Below are 27,005 nucleotides of genomic sequence, written 5' to 3' on the forward strand. Positions count from 1 at the left end.
GTCTGTTTCCTCCTGAGGATTTTTTTCTGAAGGCTTCTACGGGCTTGGCTACACTCGAAACTCCAAATCGCTGCCGCAGGAGTGCTCTCTCGGCTGCGCTTTGAAGTGCGAGGGTGGTCACGGCGCCAGCTCTGGGAGAGAGCTCTCCCAGCGCTGCATGTACTCCACCTCCCCGTGGGGATTAGCTTACAGTGCTGGGAGCACAGCTCCCAGCGCTGGGGCACTGTTTACACTGGCGCTTTACAGCGCTGTAACTTGCTGCGCTCAGGGGGGTGTTTTTTCACACCCCCGAGTGAGAAAGTTGCAGCGCTGTAAAGTGTCAGTGTAGCCAAGCTCTACCTTAGAAAGTTTCTCTCTTTGGCTGATCTTTGCAACTGAGTGCATGAGCTGCTTATTTGAGCAAGAATATGAGGTAACTGTAGCTATACAATAAGTTTTCGTTTTCTACTTTTGGTCTTTTTGCTTTGAGAAAAACACTTCCTGCTGTTTAACTGGTTTGTAGACTGTGACATTTGGGAGGATTTTTTATACTCTGACTTTTTAAACTCAAATTTCAAGTAAATAATTGGAAACTTCAGATTACATTTGCTAAATATTTCCCAAATTGGAGACTGGCTGATAGATTTTGTGACTACGCTCAAGTGTTTCTCTGCTTTTATCACAAGCATGATCTTCTTGCTAGTCTTCACGAACATTCTCCTTCGGGTTTATAAATTGGTATAGCATTACATAGTCCATTTCATTTTCATTGTTTCCTTTTTCTTGCAAACTACTCATTTAAGGCACTGGTCACTTCTAGATTTAAAGATTAAGGTTTAGAATTCTCTCTGATATTTAAGGCACAGATCTCTGCTACACCTTTGCAAGGCTTGTTTTGTGTCTATATTCTGCCTCCCCTGCTTGATTAAGCTTAAAGCTTTGAACTGTTTAAGTTACTTTCCCATTTTGTTTTATGGAAACTTATGAATGAAACTGGTTTCAGCTAAACCAAAGATGATGTAATGTTTGCCCCTTCTAGGCATGGACCCACCGTTATAGAAGTGAACGATCCAGTCTAAATCTGTTCTGCAAAAAGAAGATAGAAAACTCTTCACAATGAATTTTTTTTGACTGTTTCCAAATGATGACAGCCCAAATTCACCAAGCTGCCCACCACCTGGAACAGCTGCACTGTATTTTAATTCCTTAGATATGACTGTGATAAGTGCTCTGTCAATGTCCAAAACAAAACAAAACAAAAAACAACACATGGCTGCCACAAACAGCCTTACATGAGAGGACCATGACGAGTGATCTAATCTTTTCCCAATAAATTCTGACAGGTCATGTGGTCACCAAGGTGACTGATGAGATGACAATTTACAATAAATAAATATCTGAGAAGGACGATTAAGAGTCACTGTATTAACCGCTACAATATCCCCCAAGGCCATTAATACAAAGATCCATTAGCTACACACTGTCTTCCCTTAGAGATGTCTTCCACAGATTTGGGTCCATCAGTCTCTGTGGGCAGACCAATGAAACACTTCATAATGAGTTTTCTCCACAAGCTTATTCTTGGTTTCTTTATTCTATAATTTTCCCTCTCTGTAATAGAAATCCTTCCCACACCAAAAAACAAAAACAGAAAACACTGACACCTCATGACTCAAATGTGTTATCCCTGCTTACAAACGCTTATATGAAGGATGGCCAATGGTTAGGGCACTACCTAGGACGTGGGAGATCCTAGTTCAATTCCCTACTCTGCTGAAGACTTTGTGTGGGATCTTGGGCAAGTCACTTAGCTTCTCTGTGCCTCACTTACATATCTGTAAAATAGAGCTAACAACATTTGCCTTTCTCACAAGGGTGTGGTGAGGATAGACACATGAATAGGTGTGAGGCATTTTGAGATCAATTGATACAAAGCATTATATAAGAGTTAAGAGACAGAATAATACCTAATTTTTCAGAAAAAGATGTGTAGTGTTCTTCTGAAAACTAAATTAATTAAATTTCAGGTGACTCATATTGATCCACAAGGTCTGTGAGTGATTATAGCTAGGAATTTAAAACAGTAATGTTATGGACCTTCACTATATATTATACATTATATACGTACACACATCTCAGAAGAGATGGTTAAATGCTCCAATTTTAGCTTTGCTGCAGACTTTTACTATGTGTGTACATACAGTGTTTTAATAAAAATCTAGACCAAAAAAAGATATGTATTGATAGTAAAGTTGTATTTATTGCACGTTCCTTTGCTCAGTGTTAGACTGAGATATCTGTAAGTTAGTAAACTGCAGAAGTCAGTCCTGAACTATTTAATTATCCAAACCTCAGCCCACTGAGATTTTATTTTTTACTTTTAGTAGTTAAAAAACAAAACAAAACAAAACAAAAACTTCCTCCAGTGAAAGATTAACTTGTCTGTGTACCCAACTGAAAATGGAGCAAGAGCGTGGGCAGCAGTTTATAGTATGACATAAGCTTTCCACAGTAGGCCCTAGTCTGTAGTGATTTTTTCCCCACTATGAAAGGCTCATCCACTTACAATCTTTTAAAAACTCTGCGCTAAACCCAGAAATGATTAAAACCCATTCACTCCAGTTTGAATATTCTCACAAGATAAGAGGAAGCCAGTATTTCAACTAAAATAAATGTTAAGGACTATACAATCACACACACATCCATTGAAATATTTTTAGTGTACTTCAGACTGTCTAAAATGTTATGAGCTTCTAACTGGGATGACAGATCACATATTACATCACAGCATGGTTTCCTCTCCCTCCCTGCCAAAAATCCAGAAAGGTCTTTCTAGAACTCTGACGTATGGAACTTTAGTAAGGACTAAAGCCAGTTATCCATTCAGAACTAGGAAGCGGCATGCCAGACTGGTTTTCACTACTCACTGGGTACAACATACATCACATGCAAATCAACAAAATTAGGCAGTTTCACACAGAACCAGTCTGCAAGAATTACAAACATCATAATGGGGAGATTTAATAAAACACCATCGGTGTTCATATTAAGGATGCCACAGATACAGTTTCATCTACTGTTTGTAGGATTTTAAACTGCTATTTTAAATTTAAATGGAATTCAGCAAATATTTACTATACATGATGAAAGTGGTTAACACTAGTGGCTATATGCAGACACAGAGTACCATGCTTGAATTTTTCTCCACATAATTTTTCAAAGCATTTCAGTCTGGACCTATCATTGCAGTCCTGACCCTTTCTTAAGCAGGCTGAAGTGTTCCAGGTGAAGAGTGGCTTTATGAAGAGACAAATATCCACTAGGAAGCAGAAAAAGACTAAACTGGTAGACACTAAGAAAAAATTGTGTCCAGAGGAGAAAGGCTAGTGAATTAATCTATTGCTCTTAACTTTTTTACGGGAAAGAAATAATTACTAATTTATTTTAGAGTAATTTAGGTCAAGCAGGTTACTTCCAGCCTCAAGGAAATATCACATTTCCTGGTTCTAGTAAAAATGATCTCCTTTTATGACTGCTTTACACAAATACAATGGGAAGTACCGTTCTGCAAAATCTCCACCTTTTGTCACAAAGTTCTCACATTTAGATTGATTTTTTTTAATGTGACTGACACTATAAAATAACAATCACGTTAACATGTATCTTTAACAAGATTAAATATATTTTAACACAGTGAACTCTCACAGTCACCTTTTGTTGGTTGTCAGGGAGGCTAAGAGGCACTTTAACAGACACACCCTTCCACAACAAGAGAATAAAGGAAAGTGGATTTCTTTGAACAGCTTACTCATCAACCTAGTTTTTAATTCAGTGCAGAACATTAGTATGTCAGTTATATGAAACAACTCCAACAGCAAAAGCATCCAGGTTTCCAGACATGGAAAAATAAAACAAAAAACAACAAAACATGGTTGTGGAGCTGAAAGAATACAAAGAAGTACAGCTTGCCTTTCACCTTGTTATTTTCTTACCAGAAAAAAAAAAGTCTCTATACAACTCTACCGTCCATCTGTCACTGGAAAATAATTTTTACAACTCTATTTTCACTTTATTACCTATAAATCTGATAATCTGGGGTTAGTGCAAGGTCAGGTATCCACTACCTTCAAATACAGAACAATAAAGGGCACAAGACTACAGTATATTATTTCAAACCGAACACTGAAGTTAAACAGTGAAGAGCTATAGTACAGTCTCAGAACTTTGTCTGACAGATACTAGACATATAGACAGACAACTATTCAATTTGTGAGTCAACTTTCAAGACTCGAAACAAATTTTTTAAAGTTCCTAGACTACTGGCAAGAGGCAGCAATATATATCTCACCACAAATAGTCATCATTTACCTAGAATTCCACACAGCGATGGCTGCCAGACGTCCTCTGTGACCTTGCCTTCATTTCTCTGTGCCTCAGTTTCCTCATTATAAATGCCTACTTAGGTTCCTTACATTATCATGGCTAAATGAACATTTGTAAAGTGCTTTGGAGTGATTACATTGAATGTGCTACTGAGGTGGAGGACATTCCTATTACTTGTATGTTGTAGTAGACTGGCAAATGTTTATGTGCGGAGAGTTCCCAGTATTGCAATCAGTACTGCGCTCCCATTAGGCTGGGTGTTCTATAATCATACATAGAGACAATCCCTGCCCACTTTGCAATCCAAAAAGATACAAAAGAGGTGAATAGGAGAGGGTGGGGATATAATAAACAAACACAGTGATGAACCACACAGTTTTGTTAGTTACATATACCAATTAAACATGTTGATATTAACGAGGAGTAGAGACAGGAAGAAGGAATGGAGAAGTTGGAGTGAAGGAAGAACAGCTTCCAATCTGCCTAGCTATGGTCAGCAGGCAGAAGGGCTTTGGAATAATCATGGCAGAGGTGAAGCTGAAGGAAGGGTGTGACTGAGGAGAAAGGTAGTGATGTGGTATCAGGCCGTTTTCCCATGCATGTTGGGTTAGAAAATGCAAAGCTGTTTAAAGGACAAGATGACTGTTGGGTGGTAAAGGCTGGGAATGCTAGTGGAGTGGAAAGTTAGTAGATAGAATGGTGGGGTGGGCCTAAATGGAGGAGGGCCTTAAAAGGTAAATACAGGAAACGTGCGTTTGAGGTGGAGGAAATTTATGAGGGGAAAGGAGCAGCAGAGGGATTCTTTGTAGTCAGAATGATGAGCCAAGAAAATGATTTTAAAAACAGATGTCCAAATGGTCATGAGGGGTGCTAAGTGGCAGTAGTCAAGGCCAGAAAGGAAGAGGTTGCCAATAGTCAAGATGTGAAATGATAAGATCTTGGACAAGAGTTTTAGCAGTGTAGTCACAGAGAAAAGGCCAGATCTTAGAAATGTTGTGTAGGAAGAACTGGCAAGATTTAAGTCACTGCCTGAATGTGTCTGTTTATAAGAAGGGCTGAGTCAAAGATAATGCTCAGGTTATGGGCCTGAGTGAGTGAGAGGATAGTGCCGCTGTTCGTAATGACAAACAAGGAGAGAGGGAGCGGGGAGGGCTTGTTGTTGAGACAGATGAACCGCTAAATTTTGGCCATGTTGAGTTCTAGATCAATTGAATATCCATGAAAAGAAGTCAGGAAGCCATGTCACAATGCTGGACTGGCCATAGAGGGAACACTCATCAGCAGAGAGGGAGACTTGTGGGTACCATTGCCATAACAGTAATCAAACACATGATTTTGCAGATGAAAGCATGTATAGATAGGGAGAAGAGGAAGAGGAAGGGACCACAAATGGAGCCTTGTGAGATACCCAGAGAAAGGGGAAAAAGTGAAGAGGACAAATAAGAAACAAGACTTAGCTGGAGCAATCAGAGGAATAAGAGAACCTGAGAGAACAGAGAGCAGAAGCTAATGAAGGTCAGAACTCAACTTTCTAAAAGTTAAAAGTGCTAAACGCTTCTGACATGTCACGGAAGATAACAGAACACAGGCCCAGAGACTGGCTAAGAAGAAGTCATTAGAGACTCTGGCAAGAACAGTTTCAGTGGAGTGTTGAGGGTTGAAGTCTGATTAGGTAGGGTCAAGAAACTGCAAGAAAAGGGTCGGCAACCTATGGCACGCATGCCACCTTTGGCACACGAGCCGATTTTGCCCTGGCACGCGGCTGCCAGCCAGGGTCCCCGCCGCCGGCCCCACTCAGGCGCACCCCCTGGCTTCCCCCTCACCATGCTCGGGTTCTGTGGCTCCCGGGCGTGTGTGTGTTGCCAGGGAGTGCTGCCCTGAGCCTGTTGCGGGAGGGGCGGTGGCGGCTCACACTTCTGGGAGCCACAGAGCCTGAGCGCGGTGAGGGGGGAGCCGAGGGGCACACAGGGACCGCTGCCCGCATGCATCCGTTGCAGGAGGCCCCTCCCAGGGGGCGGAGGGGAGCCGGGCCGCAGCCTGGGCAGGTGCGCCCCCCGGCTCCCACCTCACCATGCTCGGGTTCTGCAGCTCCCGGAAGTGTGAGCCGCCACCGCTGCTGCCCCTCCCACAGCTCCCCCCCCCCACTGCCTCAGGACTCCATGTAGAGTTTTCCTCCATGTGGAGGCAGCATCTGACCAGCATGGGCATTGTAAGGGGAGTCCCAGGGGGCAGTCAGGAAGCAGGGGGATGATTGGATGGGTTCAGAGTTCTGGGGGTCCTGTCAGGGGGCGGGGAGTGGTTGGATAGGGAGCAGGAGTCCCTAGGGGTCTGTCTGGGGGCAGGGCTGTGGATACGGGTTGGGGCAGTCAGGGGACAGGTAGAGGGTAGGGTCCGGGGGGGGGGGGTCTCAGGAGAGGGCAGCCAAGGGACAAGGAGCAGGGAGGCTTAGGAAGGAGTGGGGTTCTGGGGGGGCACTTAAGGGCATGGATCCCAGGATGGGGCAGTCAGGGGACAAGGAGCAGAGGAGAGTTTGGGGTTCTGACTGGGGCAATCGGGGTGGGAACTGGGAGAGAGTGGGCAGCACTCTCCCCTCTTTTTTTATTGTTGAAATATGGTAGACCTAGGTGAGGGAGGAGATGTGGGGTGCATGGGGGCTGGTGCCCGCATACTTCCACTGCAGCCTGCAGGAGCCCAGGGAGTTCCGGGCCGCAGCCTGGGCAGGAGGGGCGGGGGGATGCAGCTGCTCCCCGCTAGTGGCACTGCTGCCTTTGCAGGACTGCTGCCCCTCAGCACCACGCCGGCTCCTCCATGGCTGGGGCTTGCTGCTGCCGCAAGCGAGACACTCTGGCTCTCCAGAAGGCGGCTCCTCCCTGTCGAGCTGCTGCAGCGGCCCAAGCCTGGCAAAGCGAGTGAGTGGACTTGGGGCAGGGGCTACCTGGGTGGAGTGGGGTGGGGAGGGCTCGCGGGGGTCTGTGAACCCTCCAGGGGAGTTCAGGGGATGGGGAGGGGGGAACCTGGGCTGGGGAGCAGCCCCGGGCATGGCTGGCCCCTGGAGTCTATAAAGGCTCGTTGGGATTTGCCTCTCAATGAACCGATGTGCAAGGGGTGGGGGGGAGCGCAAGATGGAAGTTTCACCTAGGGTGCAAAATATCCTTGCACTGGCCCTGCCTCAGTGGGTGCGTGCACCCAGGTTAAGAACCACTGCACTAAACTGATAAGATCAGCATTTTAATTTAATTTTAAATGAAGTTTCTTAAACATTTTTAAAAACTTGTTTACTTTACATACAACAATAGTTTATAGGCTTATAGAGAGAGACTTTCTAAAAATGTTAAAATGTATTACCGGCACACGAAACCTTAAATTAGAGTGAATAAATGAAGACTCGGCACAGCACTTCTGAAAGGTTGCTGACCCCTGCTGTAGACAGCATGTTCAAGGAGGTGGAGACAAAGAGGAGAAGAAAGATTGGGTAATGGCTTGAGGGTGGGTCATTTTTTAAGATAGGGGAGTTGAACGCATGCTAGTACTTGGGGAGAAAAGAACCTACTGAGAATGTGAAGTTGAGGAGAGAATTGAGAGGGGAGGTGAGAGTAGACAATGGAGGTAAGGAGATGAAAGGCTGGAAGAAAGCAGGCAGAAAGTCTCAGTGATAGGAGAAGAGGAAGAGAGTATACTAGGGAGTTGGAGGAAAAAGGCTGGGGGAAGTCATGCCACATCATCATCTTATATTTTTAAGAAAGAAACCGATCTTAAGTACTTATATGACATCTATTAATGTAGTATCTGAGCATCTCACAATCTTTAATGTATTTATCCTCACAGCTACCTTGTGAGGTAGGGAAGTGATATTACCTCATTGTTCATGTGGAGAAATGAGGCACCAAAATCAATGGGAGTCAGGTTCCTAAACACCTTTAAAAATCTGGTCCCACTTGAATCTAGGGTTCTCAAGTCCCATGATAATACTGTATCTACTGGACTATTCTTCCTCTCTGGACTATCCTCTAAAATCCCGCACTGAGAAAAAGGAGCAGGAGTGTGGGGAAGAGTGGCTTACATGGGTCCGGTATTCTTAAGCGACTGTAACTCCATCAGAGGAGTGAAGTTCTGGAACAGCCTTCCAAGGGGAGTAGTGGGGGCAAAAGACATATCTGGCTTTAAGACTAAGCTTGATAAGTTTATGGAAGGGATGGTATGATGGGATAGCTTAATTTTGGCAACTGATCTTTGATTACCAGCAGATAAGTATGCCCAGTGGTCGGTGATGGGATGTGGGATGGGATGGGATCGGAGTTACTGCAGAGAATTCTTTCCTGAGTGCTGGCTGGTGAGTCTTGCCCACGTGCTCAGGGTTTAGCTGATCGCCATATTTGGGGTCGGGAAGGAATTTTCCTCCGGGGCAGATTGGCAGAGGCCCTGGAGGTTTTTCGCCTTCCTCTGCAGCGTGGGGCATGGGTCACTTGCTGGTGGATTCTCTGCAGCTTGAGGTCTTCAAACCACAATTTGAAGACTTCAATAACTCGGACATAGTTTAGGGGTTTGTTATAGAAGTGGATGGGTAGGGTTCTGTGGCCTGCTTTGTGCAGGGAGTCAGACTAGATGATCACATTGGTTCCTTCTGACCCTAGAGTCTACGAGTCCACATGCTCTAAAATTATGATTACCCAAAAGTCAGCTTTGCTCCCTTTTACATGTCAGCAAAACAAAAGGTCAGCCTGCTAACAAATACTGGCAAGGCCTGACTTTCATCTATTAATAGTTAGACACATTTTTAATGCAACAGTTAAATAAATGGCTGCATGTCTGTAATCATTGTGATTTAAAATGTCAATTGGATTTGAAATGCCATGTGCATTTAATCAATGTCTCTGTATTATAAAATAAACATTACTTTAGTTTGACTTCTTTGTCTGGCATAAATCGTAATTCAGTGAGATAAGAACATTTCACTTTCTCTACAAATGGCTGTTAATAGCAATACCTGTTAAACTGGCACCTGCCAAAACTTTGTAGTTACAGAATCTGTTTGAATTCCCATTCTTTGTCCCTATTTCTATACATTTGCTGTTAAGTTTTTCTTTATTTATATAGCAAGTATATGAGCCAAAGAAAAAATACTTTAGTTAGTTCTTTAAAGGTAGAATTAATGTCTGGTACTTGTACTATATTTATTTCTTGTCGATAAAGGTTGTTTAAATGAGTAATGGAAAAGTATATTGACTGAAGAATAAATACAACACTAAAGTGTACCTAATGAGGAAACACTTTCAAGGACTCATCTTGCAGTTTGTGTTCGGCCACTTCCGCAGAGGAGTACTCTGGGAAACAAGTAAATTGAAGTCCGAGGTCTGGTCTATAAGGTGGGTTTATATGCTGCAAACCAGAGTGTGAATGTGCAGCATGCTAGCCTGCCGTGCATTAACACAATGGTCCCCAAACTGTGCGGATGCCCAGTTAGGGAAGCATGGAGGAATTTTTGCACGGGGGCATGTGGTGGGACCTGAGCCAACCTCCACGGGGAGTGGGGAGGGAGTGCCACCCAGTCCTGCTCTGCCCTCAGCCACAACTCCACTCTGGCCCCTGCTCTGCCACCCATCCAACTCCAGCCCCATTCACAGCTCCAATCTGTCCCCTGTTCTGTCCCCAGCCTAGCTCTGCCCTCATTCCCTCTCCAGCCCCAAGCCAGCTCTGCCTCTAGCCCCACCTCCTCCCCATCCCCAGCTCAGTCACCAACTCCACCTTCAGCCCAAGCTTCTCCACTGAGCCAACTGTGCGGTAATGGAGGGGGGATGCCGCCAGATTCCATTACTGTTAAGGGGGCAGGCGTGACAGGAAAAGTTTGGGCACCACTACATTAACACATTGCGTGCACCTTGCTACTTCACACTAAGGTCCATAGTGAATGCAATAGCAGGAGCAACACAGCGAGTTAGAGCACGGCAAGCTAGGGCCCTGTAGATTCAGTCATGTACTAACTCGAACACAGCAGCCCAGAGAAGCCTGTGAGAAGCTTGTCATCCCAAAGAAAGTCCTACTTGTTAAATCAGAGCCCACATTTAAAGCAACTCTGGAGATTCCATTTGTTTTAACAAGCACTACATACACAGAAATGAAAATTAAGCGTGTGTGTGTATATTTAAGTAGATATCTCAAGGAAATGAGTATGCAAATTATCCTTTAAAGATACAGCTCTCAATTGTATTCATTTAATTACAGCTTAAATAATGGTATTTTATCCTGAAGTAGAGATGCAGCTATTTTATAAACGTATCCTCTGCTTCTCAAAATACAACTTTGTGATTTCTAGTCTTTAAAAGTAATCAAGCTGGACTTTGTGCTCTGACCTGTTAAGCAAATATCTCATTATCCAAGTGAAATAATGAGAATAAGAGGTCTATTTTTCTTCAGTGCACTTGTATAAGTCTCATTAACATTAATGAGATTTATGCATGCATATTAAGAGGAGAACAGACCCGTAATTAAACAAATAAGTCTTTAGTAGGCAGTCTGCATGATCATTTTTAGTACAGAAAAAACCTCGTCTCTGCTTTGGACAAACTATAAACATAATGAGGTAGTCCTCAATACTATGGAGAAGAAGGAAGAACATGTCATATATCGTTGAGGTTTTTAAAAAAAAATGATTTGACAAACCACCAATACATTTTTAAATTCATTAGCTGCAACCTCCTCACCTCTTCTGTACACACTAAAATAAAAACAGTTTTATTTTACTGAAATATTTGCACAGTAGATGTGCTTAACAGATGAAAGGAAATTAAGGTCCCATAATAGCTTCACAGCTTTCCAGAACACTGGCCACATCAACTGGTCCTCTCCACCAAAGGCAAAAGGACACAATCTGTCTCAGATTTCTCTGTTAGTTGATATACAAATGACTCTAAAATCACCTTAAATTAATCTGATCATAATTTAATCTAGTTGTCTCTTTTTTGTTTACCAATGTCTACTTATGTATATAGAGAGTGATGGAAATAAATATTAAATCTCTCTTCAGGCAGCAGATAGCTATTATTTGCCCTATCTGTCTACATTATATTGCTAACTTTTCTCACAAACGCTTAACTTTGCAGAGCAACACAGGCTAGAAAAAAAAGATAATATAAGATGTCACACCGCTACACTTAATGGAAGTCAGAATCTGAATATTATGCTATCTACTCTGCAATACCATTACAGGATCAACACCGCCAGTCATAAAAAATATCATTCTGAGTACAGGGCCTGTAATGGTAATAACCGGGGGAGGAACAGAGGGAACGAGGGTCATTTCTCTCTTCCAACTAAAATGAAAAATTAAAATCACTAGGGCACTTAGCTCAAAGGAAAATTGGCAAATTAAGAGTACAAAAAATAAAATATTCATGGCTCATATTGTGAAAAGGAAAGTAAATAATTTAAGATGAACTGTTATGTGAGGAAAAGTAGCATTTCCAAAGAGGACAAAAGTGACTGTAACTAATATTCTCTTCTCTATTTCTTGTTCCCAGCACTCAGACGGGCGTGTACACAGAACCACTTATGTGAACGGCAGTGGCCATTGACATTCAAATCTAGTGTGTTTTGTTGTTGTTGTTGTTGTTTTTTTTTTTTTACTGATGCCAATCCAGTAAAGCTAATTGTACAAATGGAGCTATGTTACATTAAGGGTATGGCTACATTTGGAATTTCGGAGCACTGCCATGGCAGCGCTTTGAAGTGTGAGTGTAGTCAGAGCGGCAGCGCTGGGAGAGAGCTCTCCCAGCGCTGCATGTAAACCACATCCCTTACGGGTGTAGCGTGCAGCGCTGGGAGCCGCGCTCCCAGCGCTGCTGCCCTGATTACATTGACACTTTACAGCGCTGTATCTTGCAGTGCTCAGGGGGGTGTTTTTTCACACCCCAGTTGCAGCGCTGTGAAGTGTGAGTGTAGCCAAGGCCTGGGAAAAGAGAGAGCTTCTTTTCAGTGGGTTTCTGAACCCAGACTGAAAAAAGAATGAGGAGCTTCTTCCCTGGGCGTGCCAGATTGGCTGTCCTTTTGCCTCTGAATCATCATCAAGTACACAATTGGTCTGGTACTACAGCAAAACATCACGACTGCAGCCTGTTGGCCTTGGCCTACAGGGAACTAGCTATTAAAATTTCACTGGCATGGCTGTAGTCCATTAGCTAACTTACCTTCTTACCCATAAAACCGAATGGCTACCCAGAAATTTTACAACTCTATCTGGAAAAGGTAATAACAAGGGCCACAGACATGTTACATTTATTATACACTAGGCGCATAGCAGCTGTGGTGGGATGAGGGACAGAGTAGGACAGATGTCACATTCCCTTGGTGATTTAAAGGTTCAGTCTTTAACTTAATTTGAAAACTGAGTTAAAGCCCAGCTTTGTGGGGAAAGCCTATAATGACAGGCAGGACAATTAAATAACTATAGAGCATAAATTAAGAATCTAGAGTCCTTCACCTAGCAAACTCTGGAAAAAGCTGTTTTCCTCAGAATCTTGGTTAGATCTGTCCAGAGCTCCCAATGCTAAGTGCTAATGCATTTTACATTAGTGTTCAACATCAGGAAATTCCAATGCTCTGCACCAAGTGGTTAATTAACCCTTTAAAATAGCCAAAAAGTAATTTAGAAAGGGCTTAGATGCAATTCTGAAACAATGAATGAGACAATCACCTTATTTAAAGCATAAAGTATGTCATTACAGCACACAGCTTCTCATGCAAATGAAGAATCCTTCAAGATGAAGAGAGTTGACTTGAAGAAGAGCAAGCCTCTCCAAACCTCGCCATGGCCTGAAACAATGATTAGTGCAGGAAGAGAGGGCTGAATCAAGAACTTAATGGGATACTGTCTAGTCTCGCTGCTATTATGGGTCTCTATGGAATACATAAAAGTTTAGAGTGTAACTGAATGAGAATATTTTGGGATATTCAAAAAGAGTAACTGCTTGGTGCTAGACACTGGCTTTTCCGGATGTTATGGCATAAATTCAATCACAGCTCCATGAATGATAATATTTAATATACAGTAATTACCACCTGATATATAACATCCAATACTTTCATTATGTTGTCTTGTGTTGGGTCACTTTCTAAGTCGTTATGAGCCAATGTAACAGAGTGTGGTAAAATACAAAATGAAGCTATGTGAGCTAATGCTAAATGCAAACATTTTACTTAAGTAGATGCCTGTTATTCTTTGGATAGTACATATATGGGCCAATATTGAGGGAGGACAAAAATACATCACTACCCACAATACTTAGCCCTTACTACCAAGAAGAAGAACACCAAACATCGTACAATGAAGTGTCCTGCAACTAAACATTGTCAAATACTATTATGGATTTTAAAAACTGACAAATTGAGAACCAGCTTCAGCTATGTTTAAAAATCTCACATCTGGCTAAAAGGGGTAATCACAGAAAACGTGGAAGTTGACAGTTCCTGTTTAACTGTATACAACATAACACTGAGTTTTTAAACAGTGATTAAAGAATACAAGCATACCTGCTTGATGGTCTCCCTGAATCATATCCACCTAAATAAAACTTCAATCCATGAGAAATTTAATAGGAAAGCAATTATTTTTTTTAATTAAAAAATATCCACAATCCACAAGTAAATAGCAGCTGAGCAACAGATGAGGAACTAAGTGAAATCTGTTAGCAACTGGTGACAGCTTTGATATTTTCTGTTGTTAAAACGGGAGAGGGGGGAGCGGAAAGTGTTCAGCAGTGATTCCAATATGTTCAAAAATCTCAGCTGAGAAAGGCTATAGCAGTAGTTACTTTTTTCATACTAAAGATAAAGGTTAGGGGTGGTTTTAATACATTAAACTGCATTGGTGTTGACAAGTGAAACAAGCAAGCTCATATGGACATATTACAGATATGAAAAATACGCAATCGCTATATACAGCATAGTAAGTATGCATGTAGTGCATAAAAATAACCACCACAGTCTAGTGCAGAGGTGGGCAAACTACGGCCCGTGGGCCACATCCGGCTGGCGGGACGGTCCTACCCGGCCCCTGAGCTCCCAGCTGGGGAGGCTAGTCCCTGGCCCGTCCCCTGTTATCCCCCCATCCCTGCAGCCACATGGGGAGCACTCTGGCCCGCTGCTCCTGTCGGGCTGCACGGTTTGCTCCTGCCCATCTCCCAGGCTTTCCAATAAGCCAGTCCTGCCGCTCCGAGTGGCATGGTAAGGGGGCGGGGAGCGGTGGGGTTGGATAAGGGGTGGGATCCCAGGGGAGTCGTTAGGAGTGAGGAGTCCGGGGGGGCAGTCAGGGGACAGGGAGCAGTTGGGTGGGGTGGAGGTTCTAGGGGGGCAGTCAGGGGATGGAGAACAGGGTAGAGGGGTTGGATAGGTGTGGGAGTCCCGGGGGGTCGGGGGGCTGTCAGGGGATGGAGGGTATGGATAGGGGTTGGGGCAGTCAGGGAACAGGGAGCGTGGGGGGTTGGGTAGGGGGTGGTCAGGGGACAAGAAACACGAGGGGTTGGATGGAGAGGGTCCTGGGAGGGAGCAATTGGATGGGTTGGGGGCTATGAGGGGGGCAGTCAGGGGGTGGGGGCCAGGCTGTTTGGAGAGGCACAGCCTTCCCTATCAGCCCTCCATACCATTTTGCAACCCCAACGTGGTCCTTGTGGTCAAAAAGTTTGCCCACCCCTAGTCTAGTGTAACTTTTCCAGTAGGTAATGGATTAATTTGTGCCTTGAACAGCTCTTCATTCTCTCTCTCTTTACAGTCTAGCTTCCACCCATTCCACTGAAACGACCTGTGTCATGGTTAACAATGATCTCTTCCTGACCAAATCTCAAGGCTGCTTCACCATTGTTATCTTCCTAGATCTGGGACCTTCAACATGGCAGAATCACCCTTCTTAAAACCTCTTCTTTGCTTGGTTTCAACAACTCTGCTTTGCCTGTTCTCCTACTACCTCTTCCAGCTGCTCTTTCAGTGTCTCCTCTGTTGGCACTTCCTCCCTTCCTCTGTCAGTCTATTACAGGGTTATGTCCTTTGCCCTCATCCTCCTCTCACTCTACACTTTTTCTGGGCAGCCTTGTAACTAGAACTACCATCTCTACAACGCAGACTCTCAGGTTTCTTTCTCCATCCAAACTTTCTCTTCCTTGTTTGCACTCGTATTTCTGGTAACTCCTATGACATGTCCTGCTGCTAGCTGGAATTCAACATGTCAAAAACTGAACTCTACTTTCTTTATTAAAAAAAACTTCCCACCACTTCTTTTGCTATAAATATTATCAGCCATTCTCCATGTAGCAGAGACTCACCATCTTTGTGTCATCTTCGTGTCATCTTCATCTTCTCTCTCTACTCCACAGATGGTCTACCACTAAATCATGCCAGTTTCACCTTTGTCACATCTGCCTCTTTCTTTACATTCCTGTTGCTAAAATACTTGATCATCCTGAACCTTTATTACTTCAATATCCTTCTTTCTGACCCTCCTGACACTCTCCTCACTCTAATCAGTCCAAAACTTTGCTGTGAATATCACCTCTGATACCTAATGCTATTACAATACCCAGTCTCCTTCTAAAATTTCTTCACTTGTGCCCCAAAGCTCCTTGTTCATGCTTTTAAGGCCATCCACAATTGCCACCCCCACCCCCACAATACCTGTCTGCATTTGCCCTCCCCCATTTAGGTTTGATCTGAGAGTCAATAAGACATGTTCTGAGTCACTTAAGTGCTTTGCTAAATCCTACTCTTATTTCCTCAAATGCCCTCTTTGCTCAACCCAAATTGCTCATCTCCATTCCTTGTTTCATGCTCCCCTCTATGGCTGGGACATCTTTCCTGACCCCACCCATCATGCCTCCACTTGCTCCTCCTCCAAGTTCCTTCTCAAAATCCACTCTTCAAGAAAGCTTTTAAGTGATAGCCCCCTAACGTTAAAACAGATATAAATTATAATCATGTTTTAAAAAACACAAAACAAATGAAAAACACAAAGAAAACCCTTAGTTACTCTTTAGAAGCATCTACAAACTTCCCGAGTACATAATTATATTTTCCTGGCCCGCAAACTTCCCTTCTGTTCCATCTAATCTTGTCACCTCCATTTTCCATGTGTCTTAATTTAGACTGTAAACAATTTGAGGCAGGAATTCCATCTTTGTCCTGTCCCTTTGTCATGCTTGATGGATATATAATAAACAGTAATAGTGAAAAATATCAGTTGATAAGACTCCCTATCAAAATTAAATCTAACTGTGGGAAAAGTTCAGATCAATAATATATGCATGTAGTCAAAATATGAAACATGCAGATTTCATGTTGTTATCTCTCTAGAAAAACAGTATTACTTCTGCTTGAAGTGAAGTTATACTCTAAAAAGTGAATCAGAAATACTGGAGTCCTTTAGTTCCATGTTTCTTGTTTATCAATAACACTGCCAACCGAACAAACTCGATCTTGGATCTGAAATCAAGCATAAATCTTCACCAGTAATAAAGATTTAGAATGTGGATGTTAGTCAACAGATCTGTTGGTGATGCATGAGCCAGAATAATTACATTTTTGCCAAATTAGCGTGCAATCCAGTTTCCATTCTCACAGTTTTATTAGCTCTACAGGGTTAATGGGAGCACAGGGTTAATAGGTATGAGACTAAAGATACAGAAAGAGAAGAGCTGTTGAAGAACTCACTATTCTAATTAAATAAAAAAAAAAACACGACAGCTTCATTTTAAGCCAGATTTCTTTAAACTCTATGAACATAAATGTGTGTGCAAATTCCACACTTAGTTAGCATGTATAATTATTCAAATAGTATGCATATCTGTGCATTTATGGACAGATATCTTATTCTCATTAATCATTGTGGTAACTGTATGTGCAAACTAAGTATACACTTGTGCATGCATAGTTTGGACAATCATACCCTGGCAGTCCATAAACTCGTGGAAAATTTCTAAATGGTGTGCACAAATTTAATAGGTTTCAGAGTAGCAGCCATGTTAGTCTGTATCCGCAAAACGAACAGAAGTACTTAGGATTGTATTGACATTAAGTGGAAGAAAAACAGCCAAGTCCTTGCACATAACACTTTGGAAACCAACGCCTTATGCTGTGTATCAAGGACATCAAGAGGAAACAAAAGCTCAAGTTTGTATGTTCCAATCTCTATATTTTGAAAAGCATGATCTGTGGGGCATCTTTGTAGTAGAATTTCTGAGGTTACAGCAAAACACCTCTTCCATTTAAACTATGCACCAAGGTTTTGTTCCACACTAGGTTGGCCTACACAGAGGCGGCTCTATTTATTTTGCTGCCCCAAGCACAGCAGTCAGGCAGCTTTCGGTGGCATGCCTGTGGGAGGTCCGCTGGTCCCGGGCCTTTGGTGTGCCCACCACCGAAATGATGCCAAAACCACGGGACTGGTGGACTTCCTGCAGGCATGCTGCTGAAGGTAGCCGGACTGACGCCCTCACAGTGACCCGCAGGCCGCCCCCTGTGGCTTGCCACTCCAGGCACATGCTTGGTGCACTGGTGCCTGGAGCAGGCCAGAATATACCAGTAGTGTCCAAAAGTTTAATGTAATACCTAGAAATAGCAAACATTCCCCTCAAATGCATTTTTCCCTTATATTTTCTTTATGCTCAAGCCTCATACAGTTTTCCTGCCAAATGCACATGAATTCCAGGGGCACAGAAAGTTTTGCCAGCTAAAGGTCTTTTGCCTTAGTTAATGGTTTGGTATAAAAATTGATAGTGCTTTCTTTTTAACCGACAAACATTTTTGTCTGCTTCATGAGATCATCAGTGATTTCACAGAATATTTTCATGAGCTTCTTCAGGAAAATGTGTGTGTGTGCGCGCTCGTATATGTTTTATGCAGAAGAACCATAGACTTATAGACTTTAAGGTCAGAACGGACCATTATGATCATCTAGTCTGACCTCCTGCACAACGCAGGCCATACAATCTCACCTATCCACTTCTGTAACAAACCCCTAACCTATGTCTGAGTTATTGAAGTCCTCAGATTGTGGCCTGAAGACCTCAAGCTACGGAGAATCTTCCAGCAAGTGACCCATGCCCCATGCTGCAGGCGAAAAACCTCCAGGGCCTCTGCCAATCTGCCCCGGAGGAAAATTCCTTCCCGACCCCCAAATATGGTGATCAGTTAAACCCTGAGCATGTGGGCAAGACTCAACAGCCAGCATCCAGGAAAGAATTCTCTGCAGTAACTCAGATCGCATCCCATCTAACATCCCATCACAGACCACTGGGCATACTTACCTGCTGATAATTTGGCAATTGATCAATTGATCAATTGCCAAAATTAGGCTATCCCATCATACCATCCCCTCCATAAACTTATCAAGCTTAGTCTTGAAGCCAGATATGTCTTTTGCTCCCACTACTCCCCTTGGAAGGCTGTTCCAGAACTTCACTCCTCTAATGGTTAGAAACCTTCGTCTAATTTCAAGTCTAAACTTCCTAGTGTTCAGTTTATATCCATTTGTTCTTGTGTCCACATTGGTATTAAGCTTAAATAATTCCTCTCCCTCCCTAATATTAATTCCTCTGATATATTTATAAAGAGCAATCATATCCCCCCTCAACCTTCTTTTGGTTAGGCTAAACAAGCCAAGCTCTTTGAGTCTCCTTTCATAAGACAGGTTTTCCATTCCTCAGATCATCCTAGTAGCCCATCTCTGAACCTGTTCCAGTCCGAATTCATCCTTCTTAAACATGGGAGACTAGAACTGCACACAGTATTCCAGATGAGGTCTCACCAGTGCCTTGTATAACGGTACTAACACCTCCTTATCTTTGCTGGAAATACCTTGCCTGATGCATCCTAAAACTGCATTAGATTTTTTAACAGCCATATCACATTGGCGGCTCATAGTCATCCTGTGATCAACCAATACTCCGAGATCCTTCTCCTCCTCTGTTACTTCCAACTGATCTGTCCCCAATTTATAACTAAAATCTTGTTATTAATCCCTAAGTGCCTGACCTTGCACTTTTCACTATTAAATTTCGTCCTATTACTATTACTGCAGTTTATAAGGTCATCCAGATCTTCCTGTATGATATCCCGGTCCTTCTCTGTGTTAGCAATACCTCCCAGCTTTGTGTCATCCGCAAATTTTATCAGCACATTCCTACTTTTTGTGCCAAGGTCAGTAATAAAAAGGTTAAAGATCGGCCTCAAAACTGATCCCTAAGGAACTTCACTAGTAACCTCCTTCCAGCCTGACAGTTCACCTTTCAGTACGACCCGTTGTAGTCTCCCCTTTAACCAGTTCCTTATCCACCTTTCCATTTTCATACTGATCCCCATCTTTTCCAATTTAACTAATAATTCCCCTTGTGGAACCGTGTCAAATGCCTTACTGAAATTGAGGTAAATTAGACCCACTGCATTTCCTTTATCTAGAAAATCTGTTATCTTCTCAAAGAAGGAGATCAGGTTGGTTTGGCACGATCTACCTTTTGTAAAACCATGTTGTATTTTGTCCCAATTACCATTGACCTCAATGTCATTAACTACTTTCTCCTTCAAAATTTTTTCAAAGACCTTACATACTACAGATGTCAAACTAACAGGCCTATAGTTACTCGGATTACTTTTTTTCCCTTTCTTAAAAATAGGAACTATGTTAGCAATTCTCCAGTCGTACAGTACAATCTCTGAGTTTACTGATTCATTAAAAATTCTTGCTAATGGGCTTGCAATTTCATGTGCCAGTTCCTTTAATATTCTTGGATGAAGATTATCTGGGCCCTCTGATTTTGTCCCATTAAGCTGTTTGAGTTTGGCTTCTACCTCGGATGTGGTAATATCTACCTCTATATCCTCATTCCCATTTGTCATCCTACCATTATCGCTAAGCTCCTCATTAGCCTTATTAAAGACTGAGGCAAAGTATTTATTTAGATATTGGGCCATGCCTAGATTATTCTTAACCTCCTTTCCATCCTCAATGTTTAGCGGTCCCACTTCTTCTTTCTTTGTTTTCTTCTTATTTATATGGTTATAGAACCTTTTACTATTGGTTTTAATTCCCTTTGCAAGGTCCAACTCTACATGACTTTTAGCCTCTCTCACTTCATTCCTACATGTTCTGACCTCAATAAGGTAGCTTTCCTTGCTAATCCCGCCCATCATCCACTCCTTGTAGGCTTTCTGCTTTTTCTTAATCACCTCTCTGAGATGCTTGCTCATCCAGCTTGGTCTACAACTCCTGCCTATGATTTTTTTCCCCTTTCTTGGAATGCAGGCTTCTGAAAGTTTCTGCAGCTTTGACCTGAAGTAATTCCAGGCCTCCTCTGCCTTCAGACCACAAGTTCTTCAGTCCAATCCAGTTCCCTATCTAATTTCCTTAATTCTTTAAAGTTAGTCCTTTTGAAATCAAAAACCCTAGTCCCAGATCTATTTTTGTTTATCCTTCCATCTAGTTTGAACTGAATTAGCTCATGATCACTCGAACCAAGGTTGTCCCCAACAACCATTTTTTCTATGAGGTCTCACTACTCACCAAAACCAAATCTAAAATGGCATCTCCCCTTGTTGGTTCTTCAACTACTTGGTGAAGAAACCCATCAGCTATCACATCCAGAAAAATCTGAGCCCTATTAATATTACTAGTACTTGTTCTCCAGTCTATATCTGGGAAGTTAAAGTCTCCCATGATCACACAATTCCCATTAGTGTTTACTTCATACCTCAACATGGCACCAAAACCCTTCTTTTTCGTTTTCTTCTCTGGATCTTCATTTTCTTCCTTCCTTTTCTTCTCTTTGACCTTAGCTTTGCTCTTTCCTTTTTTCTTCTCCTTCTCTTTATTTTTTTTGTCTTTCTTTGCATTGGTTTCTACATCTTCTAGTTCAGGATTCCCTTGCAGGATTGATTCAAAGTTCTGAGTTTCTTGACCAGAGGGAGAGCTCTTCTCAGATAGACCATCTGCAGAGACAGAAAGAGAATCAGTAAAAATGGGTATGGGCCATTTATGATCAGGAAAATGCAAATATGCAATACAGAATCAGTGTAAAATAAAGTGCTGCAATAGTTCACAATGCACGTTCATTTAATCATATCATTTAAAAAGCAGACTAAACATATATCTAGTTAATTCAAGTAGGGGTCTATTGTCAATTAAACACAGAATTATTATAGTTACTTATTTTCTAGTTATTATTCCTGGTATGAAATTCTTCTTTTTGAAATCTGGCTTGTTAACCTCCATCAAGTCAAAAAAGCCCACAAGCTGAGACACAAACAGCGAGAGCTTATTTCATCAAGAGGTTCTAAGAACTTGCAAATCCTAACTACTATACAAAACTAATGTAGTCACTCCTTGCCCTCAGGCTATTTCTGATGTCTCTAAAAGGAACAGCAAGACAATTTCTCTGACTGTTTAGAGGAGAGCTAGTGTAGTTTCACTTTAGGAACTCAAGAACTGAACATAATGATGCAGTTCATTCTGTAAACAGGGGGTTTCCAGTCTGGGGACTGTGACCCCAATAGGTGTCATGAACAAGTGGGGTCAAGGTATTGTGGCTACTCTGTCCTTCCTGTATTGCTAAACAGGGCTCCTGCTAGACACGAGGGGGTTCCAGTGTGGTCTCAGTATGGAAAAGGGAGATGCAAAGGAAAAGGATGAGACTCAGTGCTGTAAAATGTACAAAACAGCAGCAGAATTGATCAAGACCAATGCTACTTAAAACAAATTGAAAACTAAATAGTTACACAAACCTTTGTGGATTCGGGGCGTGATCCACCCTCACCACTGAAGTCAATCTGAGGGTATGTCTACATCTAAAATTTTGCAGCGCTGGTTGTTACAGCTGTATTAGTACAGCTGTATAGGGCCAGCGCTGCAGAGTGGCCACACTTACAGCAACCAGCGCTGCAAGTGGTGTTAGATGTGGCCATACTGCAGCGCTGTTGGGCGGCTTCAAGGGGGGGTTGGGGAACGCGAGAGCAAACCGGGGAAGGAGACCAGCTTCGCCGCGGTTTGCTCTCGCGTTCCCCGAACCCCCCTGCAAACCGCAGGGAAGGAGACCTGCTTGCTCGGGGTTCGGGGAACGCGAGAGCAAACCGGGGAAGGAGACCAGCTTGATTACCAGAGGCTTCCTCAGGTATGCTGGGATACCTGCTTATTCCACGGAGGTCAAGAAAAGCGCTGGTAAGTGTCTACACTTGATTACCAGCGCTGGATCACCAGCGCTGGATCCTCTACACCCGAGACAAAACAGGAGTACGGCCAGCGCTGCAAACAGGGAGTTGCAGCGCTGGTGATGCCCTGCAGATGTGTACACCTCCTAAGTTGCAGCGCTGTAACCCCCTCACCAGCGCTGCAACTTTGTGATGTAGACAAGCCCTGAGAGTTTAGTGAAGTTGGTTCAGGCCCTAGGATAGCATGCACAGTAATTTGGCCCTAATTCAGCAGAACACTTATGCAGAATGCCTTTAACTTGATTTTAGCACCTCCTTTGAATGCTTTGCTGAATGGAGCCTTGTATTAAGTTGTGGAAGTTTCTCAAACAAGTACATGAAACAGCTTACCCTCTTCTGCATCTTCAGGTCCATCATAAGATTTGTCAATGGCAGCTCTGAAGCTCTCGTTACAGCCCCGACCACGGACCATGTGAGGCCTGGGTCTGTGGAAAGGAAGCTCATTCTTCCTGACTTCAGCCACAGCCGTCTGCAAGCTCTCCAGGGAGCTGGACTTTTTTAAGCCCAGAGTGGGACCAAAATCTTTGCCAGGAGATTCTGGGGAAGGAAAAGTTAATGTTTACATTTAAAGTACATAGAAATAAAAGTAATACAATTAGAGCAGTCGAGCAATTAATAAAAATTAATAAAAATTGTGTGATTAAAAAATAATGAATTGGGCTATCAAACAATAATAGAATACCATTTATTTAATTATTTTTGGATGTTTTCTACATTTTTAAATATATTGATTTTAATTACAACACAGAATGTACAGTGCTCACTTTATATTTATTTTCTAAAACAAAAGAAATAGTATTTTTCAATTCCCCCATTACAAGTACTATAGTGCAATTTCTTTATCATGAAAGTTGAACTTATTAATGTAGAATTACGTACAAAAAAGCCTTAATTCAAAAATAAAACGCTGTAAAACTTTAGAGCCTACAAGTCCACTCAGTGCTACTTTTTTTTCAGTCAATTGCTCAGACAAAAGTTTCTTTACATTTTCAGGAGATAATGCTGCCTGCTTCTTGTTACAATGTCACCTGAAAGTGAGAATACGAGTTCGCATGGGACTGTCGCAGCCGGTGTCAAAAGATATTTACATGTCATATGCGCTAAAGATTCATAAGTCCCTTCATGCTTGAACTACCATTCTAGAGGACGTTCATTCATGCTGATGACAGGTTCTGATCAATAATATACATGTTTAATTGTGCACATCCATTACTCAGTGGCTTTAAAATACAATGCAATCAATGTAATTAATTTTAACAACATCAAGTTAAACAAAGAGACATTTTACCAGTGGTGTTCGGGAGCTCTCCCCAACCAAATTTAAGGTGAAGGTTGCAATGATTCCTGTACTGACAGCCAGGGCTGGCTCAAGCTTTTCTGCCTCCCCAAGCGGAAGGAAAAAAAAAAAAAAGCTGCAATTGACGGCACTTTGGCTGCAGCTCTACCGCCCCACTTCATTCTTCGGTGGCAAATTCGGCGGCCAGTCCTTCCCTCCGAGAGGGACTGAGGGACCTGCCACCAAATTGCTGCTGAAGACCCGGATGTGCCGCCCATTCCATTCACCGCCCCAATCACCTGCTTCCTGCTGACAGCAATCACCCCAACTCAGGACATTGCTGAAAGGTCCCTGTTAGAGATGATGCATCCTTAGAACTCACAAAAATACTTATGAAAAACAAATTTCTGGCTTTTGGAATGGCTTCAATTGCATGGGCGGTAGATATTTGCAAACAAATTTTGTGTGAGAATATATCTCCAGATCTCCTACAAGGTCTTCATCCAAAGCCTTCACTTCAAGTCACATAAGCTGATCACTGTCCTATGCTATCAATACACTCAGCATGTTTTTCAGCAACAAAGCATAAAGATTTCAAGCAAAACAAACAAAATATAAACTTGTTTGCCCAGTGATGCTGCCTCTTTCCTTGCCAGGAGAAGCAAGTAGATTCCTAGCAGATGTCTTCTGTCTATGAACACATCCATCTCATGGCTGACCAAATTTTTGGGGGAGGCTACCGCTAATATAATTGCTGCACCACACTGCAATTCATCAAGATTTTTCACTTACAAAAATGGATTTCAAGAGGCGGGAAAGCTAAAAAGAAAAAGTGAGAGTTCTGAGATACACTAATCCAGAGGAAAATGTAAGAAATGCATAGATATGACTCAAATTGAAACAGTATTTTGGTTTTTACTTAATTTGTATATGATAAGCCAGGAAAAGGAACCAATAAAGGTAGAAAATAGAAACAGCTCATGCACTCCAAGGCTTCAGAGTAAGCCATACTAAAAGGCACAATATAAAACAGTGTCGATAGATGTTACCACCACAAGTAGCTGGATGACATCAGAACAAGAGACTATCACAAACAATTTCACTGACTGTCCCTACTGAAGAGATTCTAGGATCACAAGAAAACCAGAAATATTGATACTATGCTGTTATTTCAGCAATTCTGGAATAAGTCTCAGTCATTTTAAGCATCCATTTTTTTGTGTGAAAAATAAGAGCCGAGAAATAAATAAAATGCAATTAGTGAAATCTTAAAAAGGAATGGGAAAAGCTAAGCATTGGCACCAAATGTCGAATCATCATAAGAGTCTACACAAAGCAATTTACACTGCCATTCCCTGGGACTTTGACATGAGGTTAAAAAAAAAATGAAAAGACAGAAACCCAGTTTAAGGGAAACCTGGTTGCTAGGTCACGAAGTGCAACCTTCTTTTGTTCATTAATTGCCATTCTGGAGACTACCATTATTGCCAAATTAGTGAGTGCTAAAATGGATTTAGAGCATTGACTTGCATAAAACATAAAGGTGCTTAAAATCACTCAAAACGTGTGCATCAGTAAAAGGTACTGTGGTGTCTGTCTCAGGCGGAGAGTGAGGAACAAGAGACAAGAGAAGCATAATCACTGCAAAAGAAAGGGCAAAGTGAAAACCTCTCTGATCAGCACAGAAAGAGCTTTTCAGTCAGAAAACAGCTCTGATTGCTAGGTTTGGACAGGAAGCCACTACACAGCTCTCAGTAACTTAGAGCATGGTACGCTGCATCAGCTAAACTAAATACAACCCTGGAACTGGACTGGGCCATGAAGCAGACCTAGGGTTAGGACTTCTGTCTGGACAAATGTAGGCAAGGTTATTACAGAGGTGATGCCTTTGACTTCCATGGGGAGCAGCTGCTGCCTGCATCACTGGCAAATAATTAATAGAGCATTGTTAACAGCAGGTTTGGAGAAGGTCATGTACAGAGTTCCCACCTCCACAAGAAAGAAGTAATATATAAAAACCTAGGTATCATAAATAGAAATAAGCCAACAATTCAGGCTGGAAGACTATCCTGCCTGTTGAATTTCACTGATGAGCAACCCTGGTTCAAGGTAAACTTTTTATTATGAATTGACCTATGTATACAAAGAGGCAAGAAACTTCCTACTAGTCTATGTAGTTGCAGCCTGCGACTGCCTTGTGTGGGTGTTCTTTGTTTCTGCCCCCAGCCATGCAGTGTGTCTAAAAAAACAAAGCCTGTATCTGGAGTGTACGGGAAATGTAGCATCTGTACACTTTCTGGAGGATTTACTTCAAAACACAACTTCCTTTTTTTAGATCCCTTTTTAAAATTTCCTGATGGAACTAAAACACTATCAAATCATTACAATTACAGTAACTCTGACTCAACTGTTCAGGTCACTTAAACACAACCCTAACATGTCTCATTCAATCCCTTAGAGTGTTTCAGCAGTCTTCCCAATCTGCTGCATTGCAAACCCTCTTTCATCAAATCCTCATTTGTAACAGACTGGTCAGTCTCATGATCAATACAGGGTCAGTTTATGAATTGCTTTAATCTTAAGTGAAGTGAGAGCGGACACATAACCATGCCAAGTTGTCAGGTATCTTTGAGCAGACACTTAAGATTCCTTAGTAAGATTCTGCCTTCATCTGTGATCACTGAGTATGAGTGAGGTGACTCTTCCATCACTAACTTTGACTGGCCAGTGCCCCTCTTGCCCAATTCTCACTCTTTGTTTTCGTAACTGTGGGAGGTCTTGCTTTTTTATTGTAAAATTGTGTCTGATTCTACTTTCCCAGTCCTTTCCTCACTATCAACAGACTTCTTCGGCTCTGGGAACACTAAAAAAGCTGCTAGTGGAGCCGCTCTAAGCCAATGGGAGAGACCTCTCCCATTGACATCATCTGTCAACACCGGTGTTCAAGTTGGCATAAGTTATATTGCTCAGGGAAGTCGCTAATTCATGCCCCGAGTGACGTAACTTATGTCGAATTATGCTGCAGCATAGCCATAGCCTTGGTCATCCTTTGTTTTTATCTGGTAATTGAGTATTTATACATCAGTTGTAGAGGAGTTCTGTACTTCTGACATGTTCCACAGCTGCTTGCCAT

At 42.3% G+C, this 27,005-nt stretch overlaps 1 protein-coding gene across 1 annotated transcript in view; it reads right to left on the reverse strand.

Moving 5' to 3' along the window:
• PARD3B (par-3 family cell polarity regulator beta) overlaps window positions 1–27,005 on the reverse strand; it is a 693,368-nt gene that overhangs the window by 187,225 nt on the left and 479,138 nt on the right. Inside the window, 2 exon segments of the mRNA XM_030579423.1 lie at window positions 21,084–21,321; window positions 22,927–23,133. Of these exon segments, the coding sequence (XP_030435283.1) occupies window positions 21,084–21,321; window positions 22,927–23,133 (445 nt within the window).

This window comes from Gopherus evgoodei, chromosome 11, assembly GCF_007399415.2.
Source record: "Gopherus evgoodei ecotype Sinaloan lineage chromosome 11, rGopEvg1_v1.p, whole genome shotgun sequence".
In the NCBI taxonomy this organism is placed as follows: domain Eukaryota; kingdom Metazoa; phylum Chordata; order Testudines; family Testudinidae; genus Gopherus; species Gopherus evgoodei.